This window comes from Pectinophora gossypiella, chromosome 3, assembly GCF_024362695.1.
Source record: "Pectinophora gossypiella chromosome 3, ilPecGoss1.1, whole genome shotgun sequence".
In the NCBI taxonomy this organism is placed as follows: Eukaryota; Metazoa; Arthropoda; class Insecta; order Lepidoptera; family Gelechiidae; genus Pectinophora; species Pectinophora gossypiella.
This window is the reverse complement of record NC_065406.1, coordinates 5,759,663-5,784,313: the sequence shown is the minus strand read 5'-3', so window position 1 is coordinate 5,784,313 and position 24,651 is coordinate 5,759,663. Positions and strand designations below refer to the sequence as shown.

Here is a 24,651-nt window from a genome sequence, read left to right as displayed (position 1 = left end):
ATAGAGCCATTAGATAAGATTAAATTGCACTTAATTTTAGGTACGTTTAAGTGCAATTAGCAAAAGTACAGTATCTCTCCATCAAGTGATTGTGGTGATTGAAATACTGTGGTGAACGTACCTACCTAAATTATAAAACGATTAAGTATTCGTAAAGCGTCAGATAGGAAATTGTGACATTTTCCTTGTTCAGGCGTATTGAAATTAAATCAGGTTTCAACGATTTACCTGTGTGGAATAAACCTATTGCAACCTGTTGCGCTATTATGTTTCATCCTAGAATATTCTACCTACAATACCTATTTATATTATATTGATTAGGTCCTACCAACTTATCACTTCTTCTTCTTTTCTTGTCGACCCTGTCACTTATAAAAATACTTCTAGGTAGGTACCGACTTATCTCCACATTTTCCATGTTTGAGAAAAATACAATAACACTACTATACTGTACACTGTGTGTGTATACTATGCTGTGCTTACTTTTTTCTAATAATTTAATAAGTAGAAGAAGTATGTGTATTTTATTGGGGTAGGTAGTTACATTACTTCAGCAGTTGGTAGGGGTAGGTATCTATTATGCAAATATGAAGGTATACTTCAATCGTGATAAGTAGTTAGGTACCATCTTAATTTGTTACTGATTTAGGGTATGTTAGGTAGGTAAGGTAAGTATAGAAATGTGTATAAATTAGTACGGATTTTAACGACGTAAAGTACCTACATATCTTAGGTACTACAATAATACATTGGGGCTTCAATTCAATTGACCAGAAATGTTGTGTCCATTTAATTCCGTGTATCGAATCCATATTGTGCTTAATAAGTATCTACTTTTATTGTTCTGTAATCATTACGTTTTACACCCACAAATGTTATTTTCTAGAACTGATTTACACGCTTGCTCATCAGCTCTACCTCTACAATCCTATCTACTCTAGCTACACTCCATAGCAACAGTGTAACTACGTCACGTTATGAGTACAGGCAGGTAGGTACCTACATAGACGAACTTTTTTGTACATTTTTTTTACTGTTATGAAAAAGTTGTTACCGGAGTACACCTACCATACACCATGGACTAGTAGGTACTTCAGAACGAACCAGGCAAAACCGGCAAGCCCCTCCCCCGGACCACATAATCTTGATTGGAATTAATCCATGCTAATATGAGGCCCGGACAGGCGTCGCCAGTCGGCACCGTTGTGCCAAACTAGTTTGTTATGTTATGAAAATAAAGACAGATTTGTCAGAACATTCTGTTTCGTGGAATACAGGTCGACTTGCCATCACTGCTGTTTTATGACGGGAAATTGATTACACTACAATCACTTACAACAAGCGTGGGTACTCGGCTCATCTTGTGATGGATGTACCTACCTCTGACTAGCCCGATTTGGATTGAAGTGGTGAGCTTATATGTAGTGTTTCAATCACTGACTCCGGCAACTATTGATGTATAATATGTTACTATAACACTCTACGGAGCTAATAGGGTTAATAAGTAAACTATAGGTAGGTAGGCAGATAGATTTACTTACTTAAATAAATGTTGACTTTAATATTTTAAATTTAACAGGTAAATGTGAAAATTCATGTTACGTATACGGAAAACAATTTTCAAATCGTAATTCAGTCCTTTTTCGGTGTACCTCTTACTACTGCTTGTCTTAAAATTTCATATCGAGCATAGGTATAATATACATGTATATGGATTTCCTTACGTAGTTTTTCTTAACCTACAAAAAATCGTAATTTGATACAAAAGTACATTCTAGAAACGTTACTTATGTGTGAATTCAGCGGAAAGTTGATGCTCTACCATAGAATAATATGCTATAACACCTACTGCTCTACATAAATTGTATCTTGTTAGTGCACAATAACGTTTGCATGTCCAAGTACTTAATATCCTCTAGCTTAGCGATACGTAGTCAACTGACAGGCAAGGTCATAGTACCCAGTAATTTAATCCACCATGACATCATGGCGTTGGTAAAATATTCCATCGAGTGGCGTTTTTGCAGCCGTTCTCATGGTGGGCGACGAGTGTACGCCATGGGGCGACTAAAAACTGAGTCCAAAGTACGCATCACCATAGAGGAACAAAGGCAAAAATAAACTGCGTAGATAAATCAAATGAGAATTAATCAAGCCGAGTTGTTGCCAGGCCCGACACAGTTGGCCTCTATGCTACACCAACTCTGTATTAAAGAAAATTGTATAGCAATCAAATCAAATTGTCCATTCAAACGTATAGCAGCTTTATATTCTTTTTGATGCCATGGTTTACGGTCAAGGTGCGTCCGTTTTTGCAACGTCATATATTATTGTTATAGTTAACAGCGATTATGATCTGAAAATCTCTCGCGTCTTGCACTAAACTTCCTATTCTAATGAAATCGATTCATCGTTAATCCTTAGGATTAAGTATACTTACATAATTATAAAACATCTGTTACAAGTTTTGTTTAGGCGGTAAGCCTTCGGGCACCTTATATCTGCGTAGAACAGACAAGCAGCCGCCGCTCATAAAATGAGCTAATCAGACCCACAGACACATCGACGCCGAGCCTGCTCGCCATACCAATGACTCCTGCGCAGGTACCAAACAACTCATCGACCAACAGCCGCCACATAATTGTCGCCTCTATGCCTCAGCAACAAGCTTATATATCGCTAGTTTATCCTTAAACTATAAAACACTTCAATCGAAGCCGAGGCGCGAATCGATAAGGACTTATGATCAATTCGATGATTTAGCAAAATGATCCATTTGATGCTAAATAGTAAAGCTCATAATTCTGTACTCTTGTGTGACCGAGAGTCGTCGGAGGCTAAAGTGTTAAGCACACGTGCGTTTCAAACGTCGCCCAAATGGGGACCAGTCCCAGCTCACTGTATATCTCTCAAGATCGTAGCTTTGATAACTGTATCAATACTGCCCCCTGTCTGATCTTAATGGACTAGCTGTTGCCTTCGTTAGGAGCCACCCGAATATTTTATGATATCATCTTGAGATACATTATCTAAGCGCACTGAAAATATTTTAGATTTTGGTCAATAAACCTTACCAATTAAAGATTTTTTTACATAAAGCAAGCAAACAAAATGTATTACAATGTACCTATAGAAGTGTTTTACGTAACACTCGAACATACAGTGAGGATAGTTCACGATGGGAAATTACGTGTAGATTCATCAGAAATAAAATCTCCTATGTTATACACCGCATGGTTAAATATAGGTACAAACATGTAATGTTAGTGTATCCGTCAATTTCCACGAAGTAGAACTACCTCTGTTCACTTACTTGGTAAAGGCTCGAGGAAAATATCGAATAACTCTGATACTCTGGCTACAACCCACGCCACCTAGTATTTATAGACAAGTTTACGTACCTAATGTAAGTACTATTACATTCCTACGGATGTGGGAGTGTTGACGATCTAATGGCTAAACCAAATGCTAAACAATAGATAGTAATTATTCTCGTTATTACTATCGTTACAGTTTATTAACTGGCAACAAGTCACAGCGTCTTTGTCTCACTGTGAGTAGCTACCTAGGTCAGTCCATGAGTACTGTAGTAGGTTTATGTTGGTACCTAAGTGTACAGTAAACGTATCTAGGTACCTACTTAAGTATTGTAGAATACTATGACTGCAATTTCTTTCATCTTTATTATTTTTACAGTAAATGAACTGGAAAAAGTTCGACAACGGTTTATGACTTAATCCATGAAAGCTACATGCGTAAATAAATGTGTACGTAGGTACCTGCACTTATTTAGATGTAGATTCGCAGAATTCATAATAGTAAGAGTCTCAACCAATAATTTAGAGTAAGGTGGGTAGATAGATACCTATATCGAGGAGTAAGTGTAGCCGAATCGACAGCGGCGGGTGTTGAGGCGTCCGGCGCAACCGGTTTGTGGTCACCTCATCTCACCTGCGCTGCGCCAGCGCGGCTCTCGATCGCCTCATTCACCACATTAGCTTTCTACCAATGAAAACATCTCGTTAATTATATAAATTCAACGAACACTCATGATATAGTGAGACATTCGAGAATATCTGATAGAAACTATTTGTCTTGCGGTTACCCAACTTATTACATTGCCGTCTCTACATCTATCACTTTCCTAATCGTCTCTTTAAGCACTTCGTAATTAATTCGCTAACGCTGTCCATCGTATTTTATGACACGTGACCGTCAGAAATAGAATGTCACTAAATTATAAAGGCAAGCAAAATCCTCCATCATTCAATACATACAAATAGATAATTCCAAGAAACATGCAGCTTCTATAGTAACATCTATCACTGTAGACAAGACATCCTAATTTAAACGTTCAATAGTACGTGTAGATATGAAGCTTGGTTCTAATGCATACGGTGATTGGCTCGCAACGCAATGCAACCGGCGCAAGAACAAACCGCTTGGCGCCCGCCTGCGTGCTAATAATATCACCAGCCACATCAGACCGTTATCCTAGCAAGCTATCGGCTCGGACATGAGCCCAGTTAATTAACACTGCGGCTAAGAATATGCACCGAAGTACAAGTTTAGTATCCTTTTCTATGCATGAAGGAAATGACTACGATATGCAACATTTAGGTAGGCAGGTATATCTACTAAGTACCTAGATGTACTGATTTAACTTTTTTTAAACACGGTACTTTAAAAAACGTTTTCATTAAAATGGTTTACTTTCATTCATGCGGCCTACGAATAGGTTTATTTCCAATCTATTTATATAATGTATAGGTATATCTATTTTTAACTAAAAGAGGTATTAAAACCACTTTACGATCGCATGATCAGGTCAGCTCTGTTATAGGCGAGTTATATTTATTAATAAGAAGAAGTCGCTTCATCGGAAACCTTCGCATCCTTTTATTTATTATTCGAATCACAAGCACCCACTAGTCTGGCCAGGACATCATCACATGAACTATAGTCGTTAAACTACTTTAACAACTGGTTTGCGTGCGACATGTCGTCCAGCCAACCGTCGCGATTGCATCATCGCCGAATATAGTTCCGCAGATACTCTATCATCATCACATTACACATGTGAGTGATGTATCGATAGCAAATAACGCGCAAATATCAAAGTAAGCACGATATGTAAGCTGACCTCGTTCGACTACTTATACCTACCAATCCTACCATCGCATCGGCTCGCATTGTGTACTAAACAATTATTCATTTATTTCGCAGTTTCATTGAACTCGTACCCACTTGTTGCACGAGCACGACGTGTTGATAAGCACTGGGTTTGTTCGTCACTTGATTTCATATCTCCTTGTGCAGAGGCGCCTACGTGCGTCAGTTCGCGTTGCCAACTTACAGTGCTTATTGTAGTGTTGTTTGCGTAGATATAGTTATCGAAGTATGTAGGTACCTATAATGACGTGCAGCCACTTACTCATCTCCTTGAATTGCATAACAATAGGTACTTTTATGAAAGCATCAGTGCCTACATCATAATCACATGATATTTACAAGTATAAGTACCTACTAATAACAATTAATCGCAGGTACACGTTACCATTCCAATCCAAATCCTGGAACATCTTTGGCTAACTAATATGCGTTAGTTATATTTGTAGATTCCCCGTTATTATACATCTACCTAGATATTTTTATTTTATTATTCTATTTTAATACAAAGATAATAAAAATGTCTCTTCACCGAGCAACACTCGAGCGGTCGATGGATCGGTTATGGAGATAACATCTATAGAAAACGTATGAAGTCGTATTATTACCCGATAATTTATCAACATACTTGCACTCACGCACACATTCACACAACAATTGCAGTGGCATTGCACGCATCAGTTACTGCATGCACACTATTATCTATTCCTTGAACCGCCTATTTCTAAACCGTTCTATGTTGAAACTTAGAAGTGACCATTTGAGCTATGACATTTAAAACCTACCTTTAATTAATATGAAAAGAGGATATGTTAATGCTCAAACATTTCAGCAAGAAGATGCTTAAGTAGGCACCTAAGTAGATTACTGAGATAATATACGTGATGAAGATGTTAAATCGATATTATGAAGTCAAACACACAAAATATCCAATCCTTAACATTAATTGATAATCAAATACAAAGGACCTAGAAGCACTTTAGAGGAAGAGCAATAGTGCAGCAACTTTCAATTAACTTATACCCACCATGGCAACAGATTTTGAAACTGACTGTGGTCAGTTTATGTCAGTAAGTAAATGAATCTTGTTATTCCTGCAGGATATTGAATACCTACAACTGTAACCTAATTTAACTGTTCGTTTATACCTCCATCAATAATCAAGTTTACTGGTTTCCTGAGTGGACCTTTGATCGACTTCAACTTGGTATCTAAAGGAAGTGAGGTTAGGTTATTTATTATCTTTTTTATGTTTATATTTTTGTTTAATTAGCTAAATAAGTACTGTACTTAAATCTAAACTGCGTTGCGCAAATTTAGGCGAGTTAGCAGGCAAAGAATTCCTCAGAACTATTTAATTTTTTCCAAGCACGGAAATATAACAAAAACGTCTATCGTTTTCAGAATAAGCAGGCAGGTGAGTGCGAATTACCGGACAGCGAGCGGTGCGCAGTGCTCACGTCAACGTCATCGACCCGCGGAGTCACGCAAGCAGGCGCCGCCCGCGCCGCGGCGGCTAGCACTCGCAAAACAAACTCTACCGTCGTTGTAATGTATGCAGGTGTATTCATTACGCGTTTCTTTGTACAATGTATCATAACGAACGCATTCGAATTACGTGACTTTCGAGAATACCTGGAGATTTTGAATTTTAGAGCATTTAGATTAAAAAACATTGCAGTGTAAGAAAGATACAGATAAACATTGCAGCGCTTTGGTTTAGGACGATTACTTGAATGCATGCTCTACTACTGTTTTGCAAATATCTCTCCGTCCTGGCTTGTATAAGAATATGATATTATACGTATGTAAAAGGAAGTTCTAGTTTGTACCTTCTCGATCAAAGGTTTTCTTATGTGTTCCTGTTGTTTAATAGTATAACGTGCATAATACCTTTGTCTGAATAAGGCCGCCCTAGAAGAAACCTACGTTAACATTTTCCGTAACTATAATGTTTAATGAATTCAGTTATGATAATATACTTCGAAGCTATCGCAACACATAATACATACATCGCAAAGACAATGGCAAACAGGATTGATATGAAACGAGCGCCGCGCCATGCGCCTGCGCCATGTTGTATGTGTATTGTGCAACGGATAAGCGCGCGGTGGCGCCTAGCCAGCGGACCACGGCCGACCGATGCAATCCGCTATTTGTGGCGCTATATTATTTATAATGGCATGATTACACCGCTTAACACACTTAATAAGGCGATGACGATAGAACGACCTTTGATAAGGAATACAAGTACCTACACGAGGTTAGTCTAAGTGGAAGTCAGATGGCAATTTCCATTGATGTTTTCGTTATAAGTTTACTATTTGGGATCGATCTATAGTTTAAGTATAGTCGTAAATACGTAGATTGGTAGCTGATGAACACCATGATGAGGAACTTTATGAAATTAAACGCCCCTGTACTTATGTTAAAAAAATCTTAAAAATACAACATACTTACATCGCAAATCAGTACCGCAAGACAAATTGGACGGCTTATGTTAAGTGTTGTCGTAAAAAGCAGCTCCACCAACTCGCAGTGGAGCAGCGTGGTGGACTATGCTCCATACCCCTTCCGGTTGATTGAGGGGACACCTGTGCCCAGCAGTAAGATGCATATAATATGCTGTTTATGTTATGTTAGGTATATTAGTTACTTACATTGATAGTTATTATAGTTGCGTAGTCGCATCAAGTGCAGGTAATTTCAACGCCTCACGATGTCGTCCGGCGACCACGTCTGTCGTTACCCACTTTTACCATCTTATTTTATAATAAGTACCTACTTACAGCGTTCTTTTCCTTTGTTCTAAGATATGTGTCATTGTATTCGTTCCTCATTACTCGTGTCATCCGCTGCAAAGGTCTATTATCATCGCTTTGTCCCCTAACGTCCTTCAACGTCAATTTAATCTAATCTAGTCGTAATCATAACAAAATATCAGTACCAATTGTGGGAATTTTACGGAATGCGATGTTGGTGACATAAGTTGCGAAGTTATGATCTGTGTCATCAGCAAAGACCTCACAAGCGGATGCAGATAACATTTCGCCGCGTTGACATCATAAGTTGTATAGGTAAGTGGCAGATGTGCCCAAGGTTAATGATACGTGGGAAATTTCAATAAGTAATAGTAGGTAGGTACGTAGGTATATTGAAAACAAAGCTTGGCTTACTTACTGATTATCCGAAACCCTCTAGAAATTCTTCGAAAAAATGTTTATATTGATAGTACCTTACCTACTTTTAGAACTTATAATACTTAGCTGTAGTTATTCCTAGTTTTAATTTACTGTTGCTACACTGTACGTCTTTTGAGTTTGGTGAGCAGGTTCGATGCAAGTATCTACGGGTCAGGCAGTGAAGGTGGTGTGGTGAGAGGAAACCTGTTTGGTAAGACGCCGAGAGCCGCCCGTGGGCGTCTGCGCCTAACTTTGGCGGAACTCTACCCACCCGCGCCCGCGCACTGACTCTGAGTTCCGTCACACTCTCCATCATAAAATATTAATACGTGAACTCTTAGGTAATAAAGTACGTACCTACCATATCAACAGATACCTAAATAGATTAAAGTTGATATTAGATTAAACAAGGTTACAAAACACTTTATTTTCATATGAGCACCAAGCTGACTAACCTCACTTAAATTCTACCTAACTTTGAAAATAAAACGACCCCATTCAATAAGTAAAGAAAAAACCTTTTTTAAATCCCTTGACGACTTTGAAGAAATTAAAATGGGATGCGGCAAAATCTCCGTCGGCATCGGAACAGGTTGTGATTTTGTTTAGAACGTAGGTAGGTCCATTTGAGGTGCAACAAAAAATAAGGTGCCAATAAAGGGACGGAAACCCATTGTTTGAATGTCATTCTGATATCAGGAATTTGGAAAAAAAGAAGGGTCCTTCTATAGAGTCGGACGGCGAGGAATACAATGAGGCCTTTGTGCGCGCGGCGCCGATCGGTCTGGCGGCGCACGGCTCGGCGCGACGCCGCCGTGTCTGCCGCCCTCAGTCCAATATGTATGAACATAACGCATATTATTGGGTGCGCTTTGTCACGCACGTCCGCGACCCAATATGGCGGCTAGAGCCACGGCCGCGGCGTGCGCGCTTCCATCTGCATACAATGTGGCATGCGGCGTGAACCCCGGACGCCGGACCCCGCGCCTGCGCACCCAAACGCTTACAAAATTAATCCGATGCACTACAATGAATCCGTCCGCTACCGTTTAAGTGATTCGAACTCGACTCATGAATGATTCCAAAAACTTTCATGAATGCATTCAAAGGTGACACAGAACGATACAACAATAGCTTCATAAGAAAAGAAAACGAATCTACTCATAAAGGAACACTTTATCAAAAGCGAAACATCTAGAGTTACAATCATAATTACTCTAGCTAGTAAAATAATATACTGGTTCTACCACTTATTTTTCTATGTAGCTAGGTGCAACCTTCCTATTAGTCAGACATCACGCCACCTCAAGTGAGTCAACCCGATATCTTGGAGTGAACACAAGCTGCGTAGCTGTACTGCTGACGCCAGTGTAACGACATTCCAAGTTCTAAGGAACATCGTTACTGTTTTTCGTGGCAAATATCAAAAATTGTTTAAATTATTCATCATCATATGCCTCATACGTTTGTTTTAGACGATATACGAGTAGTATATTTGATGATGTCAATCATTGACAAGAAGTTAGATTATTATCTAGTCCCTATAAAAAAATAAATGTTTTTGAAATAAGTAGCAAGTACCTAATCCTGTCTTCATTTTCATTCCAAGTCACAGTAGTCCGTACACCGGATTGCTTCTCAAACGGGGAGTGCCGGTTTGTACCCCGGTGTCTACCGGACTTGCTCCAATGAGTTATTATTTTATCTTATGTGCAGTTTTCACTAACACAGTTGGCTCGACCATTACAGTAGACGGTGGTACGGCTCACCATCTACTATCACGTTGGTCTAACATAATGCTCGATTGAAGTGTGGGTGCTTAGACCATCTTGCGATGGATGTAGGTACCTCTGACTACCTCAATTGGAATATAGTCGTGAGCCTATTTAATTTAAATTCGACTAAACAGTTTTTATCTCGCCTACACGCCCCACACACACACATCAGAACAGGCACTCCGACAGATACCAAATTCAAGGAATCGTAACCTGATATTTTTTGCGGTTACAAATGATACTTTATCCTCTACAGAATACCTCGGTACCACGATACGCACCTGACGAGAACTACCTTGTGCATCTGAAATGTTTTTTCTCGATTAAATATCCGTCAACATGCTGTAACAGAAGTACCGTGGTAAAAGTCTATAGGCGGCGCCTTGCTGATGGATTCCAAGAATCAGTACGGTTTTATAGCCCGGTTGATCCTTCAGAATAGATAAACATCAGTTTCGCAACACCTCCGCAGAGACCTGACACGTTATGGTAGGCAAAATAACTGTTGGTTAATAAAATGACCTACTACTTTTAGTCTAAAATATAAAATTAGCTCGGAGCTCGGTAGCGCAGCGGTAAACGCGCTCAGTCTTCGATTGTTGAAGTTAAGCAACTTTCTCAAAGGCCGGTCATAGGATGGGTGACCACAAAAAAAAGTTTTCATCTCGAGCTCCTCCGTGCTTCGGAAGGCACGTTAAGCCGTTGGTCCCGGCTGCATTGGCAGTCGTTAATAACCATCAATCCGCACTGGGCCCGCGTGATGGTTTAAGGCCCGATCTCCCTATCCATCCATAGGGAAGGCCCGTGCTCCAGCAGTGGGGACGTTAATGAGCTGATGATGATGATAAAATTAAAACAAAAGGCACTTTGACAATAGGTGCATACCTATCTATGTCAAGTAGGTAGGTATAATCTACCTAGTCCTTCAATATGCAATGTGCATTCTCGTTAGCAGTTGTTTACATTATTGTGCAGTTAATTGGCTTAGAGTCGGACCATGCACCTTTTATGGCAACTTGCAGAGAATCTAGTCCCTGTAGTTGAGGCAACGCTTTCATTATGTTGCTTTGCTTGGTTCAAACTGCTTGCTTTATAATGATACTGTTTTTACTTTACTAAAAGATTAAAAGTATAATAGGTAAATATTGCTATTCAGATAGGTACTAGATGCCTGCCTCGAAAGTTTTTTATAGGTAGTACCTAAACCTAATTAGGTACTAAGCACAAAAAACATCCCAAGACCCTGCACGTAATCCTGCTGCGCTGATCGCTAGCATACCAGTTAGGTACTTATGTAGATGTTTGTTGTATCTATTGTTCAACGTAGGGACACTTAAACTTTCCCATTATGTTTCTTTATCAAGTAGAGCCGATGTTATTTTTGTTTTATTTTCTGGACGCATTCCATCATCCCATAGAGCCCGGCCCGCCCCACATTCCAAAAGATTTAAAAGTTCAAGTTTGAGATCGCAGCTAGGAATCCGAACGCCATAAAAAGATGCCCACTAAATTAAAAGCCACATAATTACAGACCGTGAGGTGAAGATCATTATAAAATTCTCAGTTTTGCGAAAAAAATATACTTAGCAGAATCAAAGGTTTCAAATCAAATATTAAGTACCTACCTATCTAGGTATTTTGGTTTTTTTTTCATAATAATGATAAATGACACTGATGTGATGATTAAACGTAATACTTAAACATAATGAAATTACCTACCTATCTACCTAACTTCATAACCATAAATGTTATACTAATTTCGGTAGAAGATTAACCTGCCTACTTACCTAAAGTAAAGTTATGTATTTCACATTTCGCAACATGGCATTTGCATTGCGTTTGCGTGTATTAACACTGCACCAATCATTCCTAATGTAAGTAAGTACCTAAGTGTTTGATAATATTCCAAAGCCAAGCTATGAGCATATTATTTGTGGACTATTGGGGATATGATAAATGGAAACATGTGCAAGAAGTTTGAAAAAACCAGTGAGTCGTGGCGAAATCAACACGCGTCCTACGCCGCCGCGTACTAATTAGACGTTTTGTCGGGGTGCCGCGGTTGTAAGCTGGTACTAATTTGGCGGATGTCGCGCTGTTTCCGCTGCTGTTAAGGGATACAAATGTGTTTTTTGCAAGTTACAAATTATATGAACACAAAACTTGATATGAATATTGATTTCCTTTTACAAAAATGAGCGCATGAAACATTAATGCATAAACGGCAAAATCACTTTGTGTTTAATGTAGGATATTGCTTGATTGAAAGTAGGATGATCCGTACTTCGGAGAGCACTCTGTCGCGGCTACTTTTTCTTTCTTACTACACTTATACTTCTTAGCACCTATAAATAAATAATATGTTAATGTTACATGAACCTCATCTAGCCGATTTTTTCACGCTTACGCGGAGCATGAGCCGTTCTGCCGAGAAAAAACAAAACAATATTGTAGATAGTGGCGTCATCTAAAGGGTAACTTTGGAATTAGTGTAATAACAGCGACTACCGTCATCTATCTACACAGAATGGAACTATCATTAGAACTCCATAGAGATAATGAAAAGTTTTGCCACACCCACTTCGGTGGCACTAGTTCCCTCGCCACGCCACCACCAGAAAAACTTGTTGCCACCGTACCACCACCATACTTGCCACCGTCTTGTGCGCAAGAACGGGTCGGGCGACAATGGCTAACAATTGGTACTTACTACCTTTCTAGCCTACTACTATACCGTCACTAGGTGGCACCCATTTCCATTCAAAGTGGAACAGAACGTAAACAATTCTATCGCATTGCGCATTTAGAATTGCATCTATTTATAATTAAAGGTACTAATAATAAGCCATATAACATATTTTTTGGTTCAAATCACTTAAATACATACAGGGTGTTAGTGACATCGTAACGAATACTCAGGGGGATGATTCAGGCAATGATTTTGAGTTAAGGTGATGCGTGTCAGTCAGCTAGGTAACGCTGCGTCAGCAGATGGCGTTACTTCTGCATTTTTCGTATTTTTTTCCATTTATTCGTTTAGTGTTGAGTTCTGACCCAGTGAAACGTTAGGTGGCGAAATCTTACATACATTATCTTTAAGTTAAGCTACAATTTTGAAGTATTTACTGCAGATATCATATTAAAACATTGCATCAAAAGTTGGTGTCATTTCAATTTGTGTACAAACACGAAGCTGTCACACACACATGCGAACTAGGTTAGCTATTAAAAGAGATGCATAATTTGAAGTCTACTTCTAACTTCTAAATGGCGCATTTGGTAAAGCAGTCGCCGCCATTCTTAAGTTTCACGGTTCAAACCCAAGTGCATGTTTTAATTGTTTTTACTTTTTGTATTTTTTTTACAATTGAATTTGGCGAACCCGTCTATTTGTTACGGAATTTTCAAAAAGTATCACTTTTACCAGTAATATTATAATTATACAATAATGTACTTTGCACTAAAGTACCTTCCGTAATTTCCGTATTTTTTATTTTGTAAAATTCTAACAGGCATTAATCGCATCAGTGAACATGCGGCTAACTAAAAAACTACTGAACGGATTTTCATACGGTTTTCACCAATGAGTAGAGTGATTCATGGGCGTGCTTTAGGGTATATAATTTATACAAGTATTTTTTGTTTGTATAAAATGGTTCAAAAATGATGATGAATATCAAACATAATTATCGTTACAAATATAGCCGACTTGGAGCTTTCGGCGAAAACGCTGCCTGAGCCCATTGAGATATAACAAAACAACGTATGGTTGAATTGTTCCATTTTTGTAGGTCTACCGGAAAGTCCACAATATGTCATAATAATTATATTGTGTATAAAGAATTGTGTATATGTATTGTATGATTTTACAAATAACGATCACAGTACAGTAATAATAAGGTAGATTTTTCCTAAATTGCGTCGGTTCAAACTTTGACGCATCGCGTTTGAAAGATGTAATAGCGCTTCAGGACGTCCCGCAAGCACGGCGCTGATGTCGCAGTATCCGCATATAATTATTATGACTTGTCATTTAGTTCCAATAAAATCCGCAGGACTTCATACGTATGTCAGTGACAGCTGGTGATAGCATGCGGGACACTTAGCAGCTAATCGAATTTTATGTTGTTTTCGCGCCCAGTCCAGACGACTTGCAGCGCATTTCTGGACTTATATTTACGCGTGGTGTTTATTGTTAGGTTAATTAGTTCAGGTTAGGACGTTTTTTTTAACGAGGACGTTAAAAAAAGACGAGACTGGGACGTATTTAAGTAGTATTTCCATATATACGCGGCCTGAAATGGGCTGTTTCGGGGACCTGAACTGGTTGCTGTCGAACTTATTATCACGTTTTCTTGATTAAAATTCATAAATAAGTCAAATAGAAAAAAGAAAAAAGATTTTCGTTAGTTTTAGATCTGTCATGATGTCTGTGATGTTTGTTTATTATACATAAGAATTTCAAAATTTATCTTATTTTTTTTTCCCAAAGGGCAAGGCAAAGGGAACTATGCCCATACAGCCATGTCTTGTGTTTTTTTTTCTTGATGATGATTAATGAAATGATGAAACCTAAGCCCCCACACAGACTCTTACTCCAAACCCCAAACGAAGTAAGCGGCTTGTTGGCGCAAAGCGAAAATAGATAGGTACACTTTGTTTATTGAATATTCCGATTTAATAATACTATCGGGAATGTTTTCCGACTAACTTAATGTGATCATTAACCACAAAACACCACTTCGTATTGATTATTTAGATTATTCAATGAAGAAAGCAACCTTCTCGTTCCCGGTCCCACCAAAAAGTCCGCGGCAAAGAGAATATAAATAAATCTGTATGTTGGATGGAAAAACAATTATAAATGACTACTATTTAGGCCGGCAAATGCAACAACTTTTTTTTTGATTTGGTTTTCCCCGAAGGGTAAGGCAAAGGGAACTATGCCCATACAGCCATGTCATTTTATGTATTGATTTTTTATTATAATAATATGTCCTCTTTTAAAACACGGTACTTACCCATTATTTAAAAATGTTTAAAAAATATGCGTTAAAACAAAAATATTTTTCCAATATTCCTTTTCTCAGATTGTAATATTTTTAGTTTTTTATTTATTCATACAAAATCTCTTTATAAATTGTCACTGACATTCTATTACACTTGTCAAGTAGTCAAAGCCTTTAGAGAAAAAAAAACTATCACGCACACACACTAACATTGACACCACTACACGCTCAGCAAATACACTGTAATCTGCACCACTACAAATGTAGAATTGATCAAAATTGAGGGTCTGAAATATGGTACTTCTCGTATTCGGACCCTAAATTTTTGTTAGTTTGCGAAAATAATACACCAAAATATTACTATTTATCGGTTTTATAACAATATTCCTCTATCCGTTTTCCTGTAGCACTGCATCAACTTTTGTATGGAAAACGAATCACCTTAATATCAAGTGGAATTTTTCGTCGCAAAATTCATGATTTTTTTTAGTTTTTTTTTTTTTAATTATTTTCAATTCTATACTTTTGCGATGAAAAATTCCATTTGATATTAACTCAGAATAATCAGCTGAATCATCCCCCTCAGTATTTGTTACGATGTCAATTACACCCCACACAAGTACATACGGTAGCCATACAAGTAGGTATGGGTGTTACGGTGTTAGTGACACCGTAACGAATACTGAGGGGGATGGTTCAGACCATGATTCTGAGTTGATATCAAGTGGAATTTTCAGTCTGAATATTCCTGAAAATTTTTGTTTTTTTTAATTATTTTCAATTCCATACTTTTGCGACGGAAAATTCCACTTGATATCATCTCAGAATCATGGCCTCAATCACCCCTCAAAGTTTTCGTTACGATGTCACTAACACCCTGTATATTACACATAAAACAAAGTAAAATCCGTCAATTAATGCAAAAGGATTTATTTTACGACTGAAAAAATTTATCCTCTAAAATGCTTCACACTATATCTCAAATTAATAAATATAGCGACATCTACTAGTACATGTAGTACTATGATGTTGTATAACTATGTTGTATGGAGACCATTTTGTGTTAATTTACCCTATTGCATTATTTACTTAAACCTGTATTGTATGGTGTCCAACTCCAGCACTTAGCAAGTTCATTCAACCCTAAGGTTGCCTTGAAAAATTTGCAGTAATGAAGGAAATTTAGCAATAAGAGATTGTGCCTCTCATTGTAATTTTTGTCATTGTTTTAATGTTGTGTATGCATGTGCAATAAAACTTTTTGTATTGTATGAATGAAGTACACTAAATTCAAAATGTATATGTATAAGGGACCAAATTGACGAAACCAGACATGTTTTGTCTGCTGTAGCACAGTACTTTCTGTATTTACTAAACTTGAAGGGTCCAAAAATAAATACCTACTATAATATTAGAATAAAGGTAAAAACCTGAAGCAACGCATCAGTGTAAATTAAAACAAAATTTACATTTTTATAGTTTTTCTTATCATATTTTATCTAAACAATACTCCAGACTTCCTCAAATGCAGTGCACAATTTTGCACAAGTCAAAGCCGCCGACAGGGGGTAGTTACTTATAGATATAACATCCTCTGAATAATCCACTTCCACTTTTCCATGAGCCATGGCACCAATGATAATGACTATAGGCTCGTCCTTAGGAACCAATTCTCTACAATTTTGCACCATTTTAGAGCTGAATGACATTGTGATTTTTTTTACACCCACAGGAAGGTGAGATGTCACTGGATTTTTTATGACCTTCAGTAATTTCATGGGGCCATCTGAAGCTCTTATTGCATACTTGTGCAGTAATTGAACTAAAAAAAGAACAAATTACTAATTAATTTCATCAAAAACAAAAAAGTATTATTGGCAGGTATACAATTTCAATATCTATTAAAGGTCATCAACAAATGTTTACAGGCATTTATAAATAACAGTAAAATCTAAAAGATATCATAAAAATAAAGAAATATTTCATACCCATTAATCCAGCAAATCTTTTAAATGTTCTGGGTATCCTGGTTTGTGGATTAATTTCAATAAGAACATTCTTCTCAGTGTGAATGTAAACTTGTAGTAAGCCGGCGCGATTTAGTGGTGAGTCCATAAGCATCAGTAATGACTGGTGGGTAATGTCTGGTCTACACGATCCTGGGTCACGGTCATTTTTACGCAGGATATTTGCATGCTCATCACAGTTCAGTAACTCGAAACTATTCCCGTTCTGAAATGAAAGTATGATTTTACAGTCCTGTGAAGTTACGTGGTAATACTATAATCCATACAAAAATCATAACCTATAAGTAACAAGAATAAAACAAAATCCGGCCTCGGTTAATTGTATTCCACCTTACCTTTACAGTTTCCAATTGCGCATTTTCTAATATTATTATTAAACGTTTTTCTTGTTTCTTTATATGAGATGTAACAAGGTGTTTAGGTATGGGATCGAATTCGAAATCGTTATCTTTAGCCCCAAGTTTCCTCTTCTTACCCATTTTATTAACTTTAAATCAAATAACAAATAGTATTTTAGGTAGCTTATTATTCGCAATAGTAGTGAATACTTCACATATAAAATGAGACTATTTCAGGATTCAGGACCGACAATATTCAATTCAATAAACAAACGCGAAGTACACGTGGGGATTTGACATTGACAAATGACTGACAATAAGTGTTTTTTTTAAGCGAGCAACACTTTAGTTTTTTTCCAACTTGCAAAATGATTAAAGCTGCCTCCTAGCCTGGCGACAAAAAGTTGGCGAAAAAAGTCCGCGGGTCAGCAGAATCAATACATCACTAAAATGTCAATTAATAAAAAAAAACAACTGTCTAGCTATCCTCGAAAATAATCGAAAAACTGTGTTATTGATATTTCATTAATAAAACATTATAAAAGTACAAAAAGAATTGTTCGTATTCGTGCTAACTAGCAAAGTTAAGTTTGTAATCGCTATGGCGAACGATAGAGAAGTACTAAGAGAAATATGGGATGGAAAACTTCCTATTTGTTTTCAACTCGATCAAGAAGAAATCATGGAAATTCAGCAACCTGATCCATTCTATGTTATGGTTCCACGATTAAGCTATTTCCCCCTTGTTACTGATAAGGTATGTGAGTCGAAGATATCAAGATACTTCGTGATATACCTACGAAATTCATATTTCTGTTAGTAAAATTTGTGGTATTTCAGATGAAAAGACATTTTCTGCGCTATATATCTCAAGAAAATGCGGACAATGAGATGTGGTTAGATTATAATGGTCAACCTTTGAAGTGGCACTACCCCATTGGTTTCCTATATGATTTATTCTGTGGACACGATCCTCAGCTTCCATGGACTTTGACTGTGCATTTCACAAAATTCCCTGAAGATATTATTCTCCACTGCCCTAATAAGTAAGTAGAAATCGTATAGCTGTGAGCAGGGATACTGAATACTTTACTTAGCATATTTTAACTTCTTTTTCCCAGAGATATTGTTGAAGCCCATTACATGTCAACTGTAAAGGAGGCAGATGTACTAAAACATCGTGGTCAAGTCATGTCTACAATGCAGAAAAAGGATCATAACCAATTATGGCTTGGATTACAAAATGGTAACAATGCAGTGGTTTAATTTCCTATAGAAGGCTTTTCTGTGTATTATTTATGGGATATTTAATAAACTTTAATATCTACAGATAAATTTGACCAGTTCTGGGCAATCAATCGGAGGCTCATGGAATCACATAGTGACAATGATGGCTTTAAGCATATTCCTGTCAGAATTTATTCCGATGATGGAGCATGTAATCAACGACTAGTCAGCCCCAAAAATAGTGATGGTTCGAGGAAAGTCCTACAGCAAATGATTACAGAATTATATCCTGATAAACCTGACGGTATGTTTTGTTTTACAGTACATTTTAGGCTTTAGTTACTTATTTCAACTGTTGTTTTTCAAAATAATATGTTATAATTTTATTATCTTAATTACTTTTTGATCATAGACTCGCCTGAAATACAGTCTACATGGCACCTGTACCTGGCAGTATTTTATTTGTCTTTTTGTTTCAGTTAAACTAAGGACACATGGAATAACCCTGCCTACAGACACCCCTCTGCAGTGGCTTTCAGAACATATGAGCTACCCCGATAACTTCTTACACCTATGCTTATGTTAACCAACATTGCTGGGATACTCAATATTTCTTTAACTGCTTTTCAATGCTATTTAATGAATAAAAAACAGTTACCAAGAGCATTCCTACACAAAAATTGATTTTGTTGTTGCATACCTTTATCTGTCCATCATAGATAAAAAACAACAAAGTTGACATCTGAAAATTAACAATGGTAGAAAGAGTTATTTCATACAATTGGGAAAAAATAAAGGTTATTTTCAATGGTAAATTTAATAAAAAAAAACATGATTTCTACTTAATAGTAAACATTTTTGTATGGCCACAACTTTACTGTCCTTAACACAGGTCATAATATGTCTGGAGATTAGTTATTTTACAATACAAATGTTAAATTTTTTAGCATAATACTAAATATTAAGATGTTCTGAATAGTGCCAAACACATACAAATAACTCCAGCTATATATGTATAATAATATTTACACATGCCATTAAACAAAGTTTAACGTGAAAAATGCAACTATGACTCTGCTTCCTGTTTACTATTAAGGTGGGATTAAAACAAAATATTGTAAATGAACAGAACTGAGGAACGACAATACATTTTATGGCTGCCAAACTTTAGAGCTAATACTTAGCACCACTTCCTATACTAAATAACTGGCATCAACCCATCAAATCCACAAACAAATACATTACTGGTTTACCTATGATTCTCATTTGAGTCTCATCAAAGAATCAGGTACATAATTGCTAGCTTTCAGCTAAACAACTCTTTAAGAGAACAGGTATCACATGGTTAGCCTTAAATATAACTTAAAATGTGTAAAAAATATTATAATTCACTTTTATCAAGAACTTTCTCTTTGTGTTTCTTGATAATATAGGGAATGTGCTTTATAAACCTCCTGCAGCCATTGTTGGAGAATATTGGTTGATCTTCAGAAGGTCCATACGTGATTACTGACAAAGCATCCCTGAAATGTAGATTCATAAATTAATATTGTATTACACAGCTTCTGGTCTAATGAAATTAATTGAAATAATCATGTAGATATGTAGAATTCAATGTATATTAAGACTATTGAAAAGGTAAATAAATCTTACATCATCATTTCATCACTGGGATCATAAACGCCATTCAACCGGAACTCGGACAATGCACACCGCTCAACATGTTGCTGCTCCAAAGGCAGGAAGGGAATGTAGTGATCAATTAGGTGACGTGCTATTAAGTCAGCTTTCTCAAATCCTCCTGTAAATAAATTAAGAATCATTCTCATGGTTTTTTAATCTTTGGAGGAGGTCAAAGCCTGCATTAAAATGCACTATGCCAACTTCATAGTAATAGTCTAAAAGTTATATTAGATACTCTTCATGAATACTAAGTAAATTATACTATACAATATAGTGTGGTAAAATGAGTAAGTGCTGCTAGCCTACCTGAATTGTTAGTCTAAGTCCCACAAACAGGCATAAAGCTCACAATATTGTTTCACAGTGTGACAACTTGATACTGAAACTTAAAGTTACAATAAATACATACAAACCTTTATAATAAGCAGTCCTCCTAATAACAGCTTCAAAATCACTAAATTCAACATCATTTCTTTTCACTCCTTGAGTGTACAGCTGCAGCAGGTTATCTGCAATCTCCTGACCACCAATATTCGAAATAAATACAAAAATACTGTCCCTGAAACAACAATATTCAAATTGTTACTATATTGTAAGGTATTTGCAATTTTTCTATTTAACATTAAGGACAAGGTTTAGAAGTACTTAAGTACTTCTGAAATATCCTCCTGCAGCCCAGATTTCTAGACAATAATTAAACAAATAATTAATTAAACAATGGGGTTTGGCTTGTAAAAACACCTTGAGCCTTAAGATCATTATATATTTTGTATTATATTGTGTGTGATAAGTCTAACATGCCTGTAGTCTACTCCATCCACAGCTTGGTGATGGTCCACCATAGGTTTTATTGCATCAAGCACAGATGGGCACATGTCATGGATCTCATCAAATATGAACAGAGATCTTGGACAATTCTTCACCATCTTATTAACAATGTCCAATAGTTCTTTCTGTAAACAAGCAAAATATTAAATTAAGTTTGCCAAACTTGAAGTTCAATACATAAATATGTCACTGGCTTTCATAAACACAAAGAGTTTAATGCCTGGTTCTCCATTAGTTAGCTTCAAAAGTAGCAAACCATGTTTAAAAGAACTAAGTAGAAGATATTTATTACCTGACAAAATGTACATTAATTCAGAGAATACATCTCACCTTTTTTCTCTCTAAGTCTGTGCAGTCAAAGTCTTTTTTACCCATGAATATTTTAACATATTTGCTATGAACACCATTTTTATAAATGGCATCAGCTATCATAGAAGCTGCATATGTTTTACCAACCCCAGTCCATCCATGCAGGCTGATAACTAAAGCTTTTTTATTGATTTTATTCTCTGCTTCAACTGCATCTTTGTGGGCATGTAGAATAGTAACAAGTTCCTTTACAAGTGGTTGGCCAAACATTCTTTGAGAGAGTGACAGCTTCAATTCTGCAATAATCAGATAATTATAACACAAAGTAGCTTTGCAAAATAGTTCTATAAGCTAGAAAACAGGTAAATAACTAGGTATATATAATTACTCACTGTCTAGGTCGTAAGGCACGTAGTTAGAATCACAACATTCTGTAAACCTACAAACAGTTTGTGCTTTGATAGTATCCCATTTAAACCACCCACCAGCGATTGCTGCACTAGCCACAAGCGACGTTGTGATAATGATCTCTGAATTTACATGTCCGATAATTAAAAACAAAATAAGCACAAGACATTTATTGCACAGAATCATTTTATTGAAACTTCACACGTGAGTCTCTGTTGTGAAAATTAATTAATTATTTGTATATTCACTTTCTCCACTATTAGGTTTGTAAATCCATGTTTATTGTAACTATTTGTAATTGTATCGTGGTAATTTATGTGTATTAAAATTGATCAAGAAAAGAACGTGATATCAATAACACCAAAATACCAAAACTACTACCACAGACTCATAAAAGAAATACTACGTTGCTACGTATCAGACGAAGAACTCTAGTCAGTGTTGCCAACTTTATTTTTACCAGCCCACCAAATGCGGCCGTGCAAACCACCAGAAACCACTAAAACTGAGCGGTCTCTGAAACCACCAGAATTTCACTAGATAATCGCCGAATCAGTGCAGTCAGATCGTGGGATATTTTTTCCCCTCTTTAGCGCCGCGTCGTAGGTAAAGACGTGCTAGAGACAGGGTAAATTATTCAATTATTATTAATAATGATTCCTTAATAATATACCACATAATTTTCATTTAGCAACTGGACCACCAGTGTTTTCGACTATTTGCAACCAATCCTTTAAAACTGGGTCACGTAACCAACAATCACGAAACTTTTGGGTGTACTTATGGCTTAGGCATCTTGATCTTACTCAATATGAAACTAATTGTATGTAATACTAATAAATAAACATCATATTGGTTCTTTCGCCCAAGCAACTCATAAACCATATTCGGTAGTGTTAGTGGTTAAATTCGTCACTTACCGCTAACTGGAAGGACTCTGATCCACTAAAAAATCCACTAACCACTAAAACTAATATTTTTTCGCCGAACCACATGTCTAAACCACCAGATCTAGTGGAAAATCCACTAAGTTGGCAACACTGACTCTAGTACCGTTTTGTTTGATTTTTTTTTTTTTTGGTTTTCCCCGAAGGGTAAGGCAAAGGGAACTATGCCCATACAGCCATGTCTTACGTATTTTTTTCTTGATGATTAATGGAATGATGAAAGGTGATGATGATGAAACCTAAGCCTCCACCCTCGGAGTAGACTCCTACTCCGAACCCCAAACGAATTAACTCGAAAGTCCGCATAAACTTTTGAGTTATGAAGCGGCTTCTTGACACGAAGCGAAAATAGGCAGATACACTTTGTTTATTGAATACTCCAATATAATAACACTCGCGAATGTCTTCCAACTAACTTAATGCGATCATCAACCACAAAACACCACTTCGTATTAATTATTTAGATCATTCAATGAAGAAAGCAACTGTCCCGTTCCCGTTTCCCGCCAAAAAGCCCCCGTTTTGTTTGATTGGTTCTAAAGATACATGACAGTTTTTTTTTTTAATAATCGATTTTTTTTTTTTTTTTTGTTTTGGTTTTCCCCGAAGGGTAAGGCAAAGGGAACTATGCCCATACAGCCATGTCTGACGTATTTTTTTCTTGATGATTAATGAAATGATGAAAGGTGATGATGATGAAACCTAAGCCCCCACCCTCGGAGTCGACTCCTACTCCGAACCCCAAACGAATTAACTCAAAAGTCCGCATAAACTTTTGAGTTATGAAGCGGCTTCCTGACACGAAGCGAAAATAGGCAGATACACTTTGTTTATTGAATACTCCAATATAATAACACTCGCGAATGTCTTCCGACTAACTTAATGCGATCATTAACCACAAAACACCACTTCGTATTAATTATTTAGATCATTCAATGAAGAAAGCAACTGTCCCGTTCCCGTTTCCCGCCAAAAAGCCTTTTAATAATCGAATTTTACTTGCTAAAGGACGGAATTTTACGCGTCAAGTGGCCTAGTACAGAAGCGAGATGTTCAAAAGATAAGGTTTTGTAACCGGGATCGGTATTATTCTACAGATTTTAAAACAAGTAAGTACTTATTTCAAAATCCCAGATAAATGTAAAATCTGTAGAAAATAATACTGAACCCAGAAAAAACATATGAAGTTGGTTTTAATATGAGTGATCTGATCATAGAAATCAATATATTAAACATAAAAATGTTGTTTCTTAGACTTGCTGTTTATTTTATTTTTATTCACTACTCTGCGTTATTAAGAAAACAGAAAAAAAATCAAACAATCACAAAACTCACAGAATTCATAGATATTTGAAAATATTTTTTTCAAATATAAAGTTACCTGACCTGCCTTTATTGTAACACAGTATTTAGTGTATTTATAAATCTGACTTGAAATACAGATTCCTCTCGCGACATTTTGCGAAAGTTATTTTTTTATGAGGATAATAAGCCTAAGAAATCCACTCACTAATAATAATTTTGCTTTAAAAAGGCTGCAGGAAACTATTTCGAATATATTTTTAAGAGAAAAATCGATTTTATTCTAAATATGTGTTGAGTATCTTTCCGAATATATCATGAAAATTATTCAATTTTACAGTAAGAAACGGAAAGTTTCGGGCAATTTATAACTATATGCCGGCTGATAAAGATGGTCGTTGCCGCTAACCAATCACAGGCCAGGACAATTACACTTCTCATCAAAAA

At 36.6% G+C, this 24,651-nt stretch overlaps 4 protein-coding genes across 4 annotated transcripts in view; 1 reads left to right on the top strand and 3 right to left on the bottom strand.

Moving 5' to 3' along the window:
• LOC126381925 (uncharacterized) overlaps positions 1 to 24,651 on the bottom strand; it is a 54,651-nt gene that overhangs the window by 21,370 nt on the left and 8,630 nt on the right. The window lies entirely within an intron of this gene.
• Positions 16,050 to 17,815, bottom strand: LOC126381930 (ribosomal RNA small subunit methyltransferase NEP1). The gene is made up of 3 exons (XM_050031503.1): positions 17,498 to 17,815; positions 17,124 to 17,367; positions 16,050 to 16,957 (listed from the first exon to the last, which is right to left on the bottom strand). Exons 1-3 carry the CDS (start codon positions 17,639 to 17,641, stop codon positions 16,635 to 16,637), a joined length of 711 nt encoding a protein of 236 aa, XP_049887460.1. The 5' UTR covers positions 17,642 to 17,815; the 3' UTR covers positions 16,050 to 16,634.
• Positions 17,949 to 22,329, top strand: LOC126381929 (autophagy protein 5). Its single transcript, XM_050031502.1, has 5 exons — positions 17,949 to 18,257; positions 18,341 to 18,546; positions 18,622 to 18,746; positions 18,831 to 19,031; positions 19,207 to 22,329. Exons 1-5 carry the CDS (start codon positions 18,102 to 18,104, stop codon positions 19,311 to 19,313), a joined length of 795 nt encoding a protein of 264 aa, XP_049887459.1. The 5' UTR covers positions 17,949 to 18,101; the 3' UTR covers positions 19,314 to 22,329.
• Positions 19,526 to 22,141, bottom strand: LOC126381927 (torsin-1A). Its single transcript, XM_050031500.1, has 6 exons — positions 21,940 to 22,141; positions 21,569 to 21,843; positions 21,212 to 21,363; positions 20,824 to 20,969; positions 20,381 to 20,528; positions 19,526 to 20,250 (listed from the first exon to the last, which is right to left on the bottom strand). Exons 1-6 carry the CDS (start codon positions 22,139 to 22,141, stop codon positions 20,109 to 20,111), a joined length of 1,065 nt encoding a protein of 354 aa, XP_049887457.1. The 3' UTR covers positions 19,526 to 20,108.

What these genes read in the sequence shown, in the direction of transcription:
- LOC126381930 (XM_050031503.1), bottom strand. Translation starts at nt 17,641, where the DNA reads ATGGGTAAGAAGAGGAAACTTGGGGCTAAAGATAACGATTTCGAATTC. An exon ending in CGCAATTGGAAACTGTAAAG is followed by an intron (nt 17,368 to 17,497) that starts GTAAGGTGGAAT and finishes CTTTCATTTCAG; the next exon opens with AACGGGAATAGTTTCGAGTT. An exon ending in AAGATTTGCTGGATTAATGG is followed by an intron (nt 16,958 to 17,123) that starts GTATGAAATATT and finishes TTCTTTTTTTAG; the next exon opens with TTCAATTACTGCACAAGTAT.
- LOC126381929 (XM_050031502.1), top strand. Translation starts at nt 18,102, where the DNA reads ATGGCGAACGATAGAGAAGTACTAAGAGAAATATGGGATGGAAAACTT. An exon ending in TCCCCCTTGTTACTGATAAG is followed by an intron (nt 18,258 to 18,340) that starts GTATGTGAGTCG and finishes GTGGTATTTCAG; the next exon opens with ATGAAAAGACATTTTCTGCG. An exon ending in ATTCTCCACTGCCCTAATAA is followed by an intron (nt 18,547 to 18,621) that starts GTAAGTAGAAAT and finishes TCTTTTTCCCAG; the next exon opens with AGATATTGTTGAAGCCCATT.
- LOC126381927 (XM_050031500.1), bottom strand. Translation starts at nt 22,141, where the DNA reads ATGATTCTGTGCAATAAATGTCTTGTGCTTATTTTGTTTTTAATTATC. An exon ending in CGTGCCTTACGACCTAGACA is followed by an intron (nt 21,844 to 21,939) that starts GTGAGTAATTAT and finishes TGATTATTGCAG; the next exon opens with AATTGAAGCTGTCACTCTCT. An exon ending in CCCAGTGATGAAATGATGAT is followed by an intron (nt 20,251 to 20,380) that starts GTAAGATTTATT and finishes TCTACATTTCAG; the next exon opens with GGATGCTTTGTCAGTAATCA.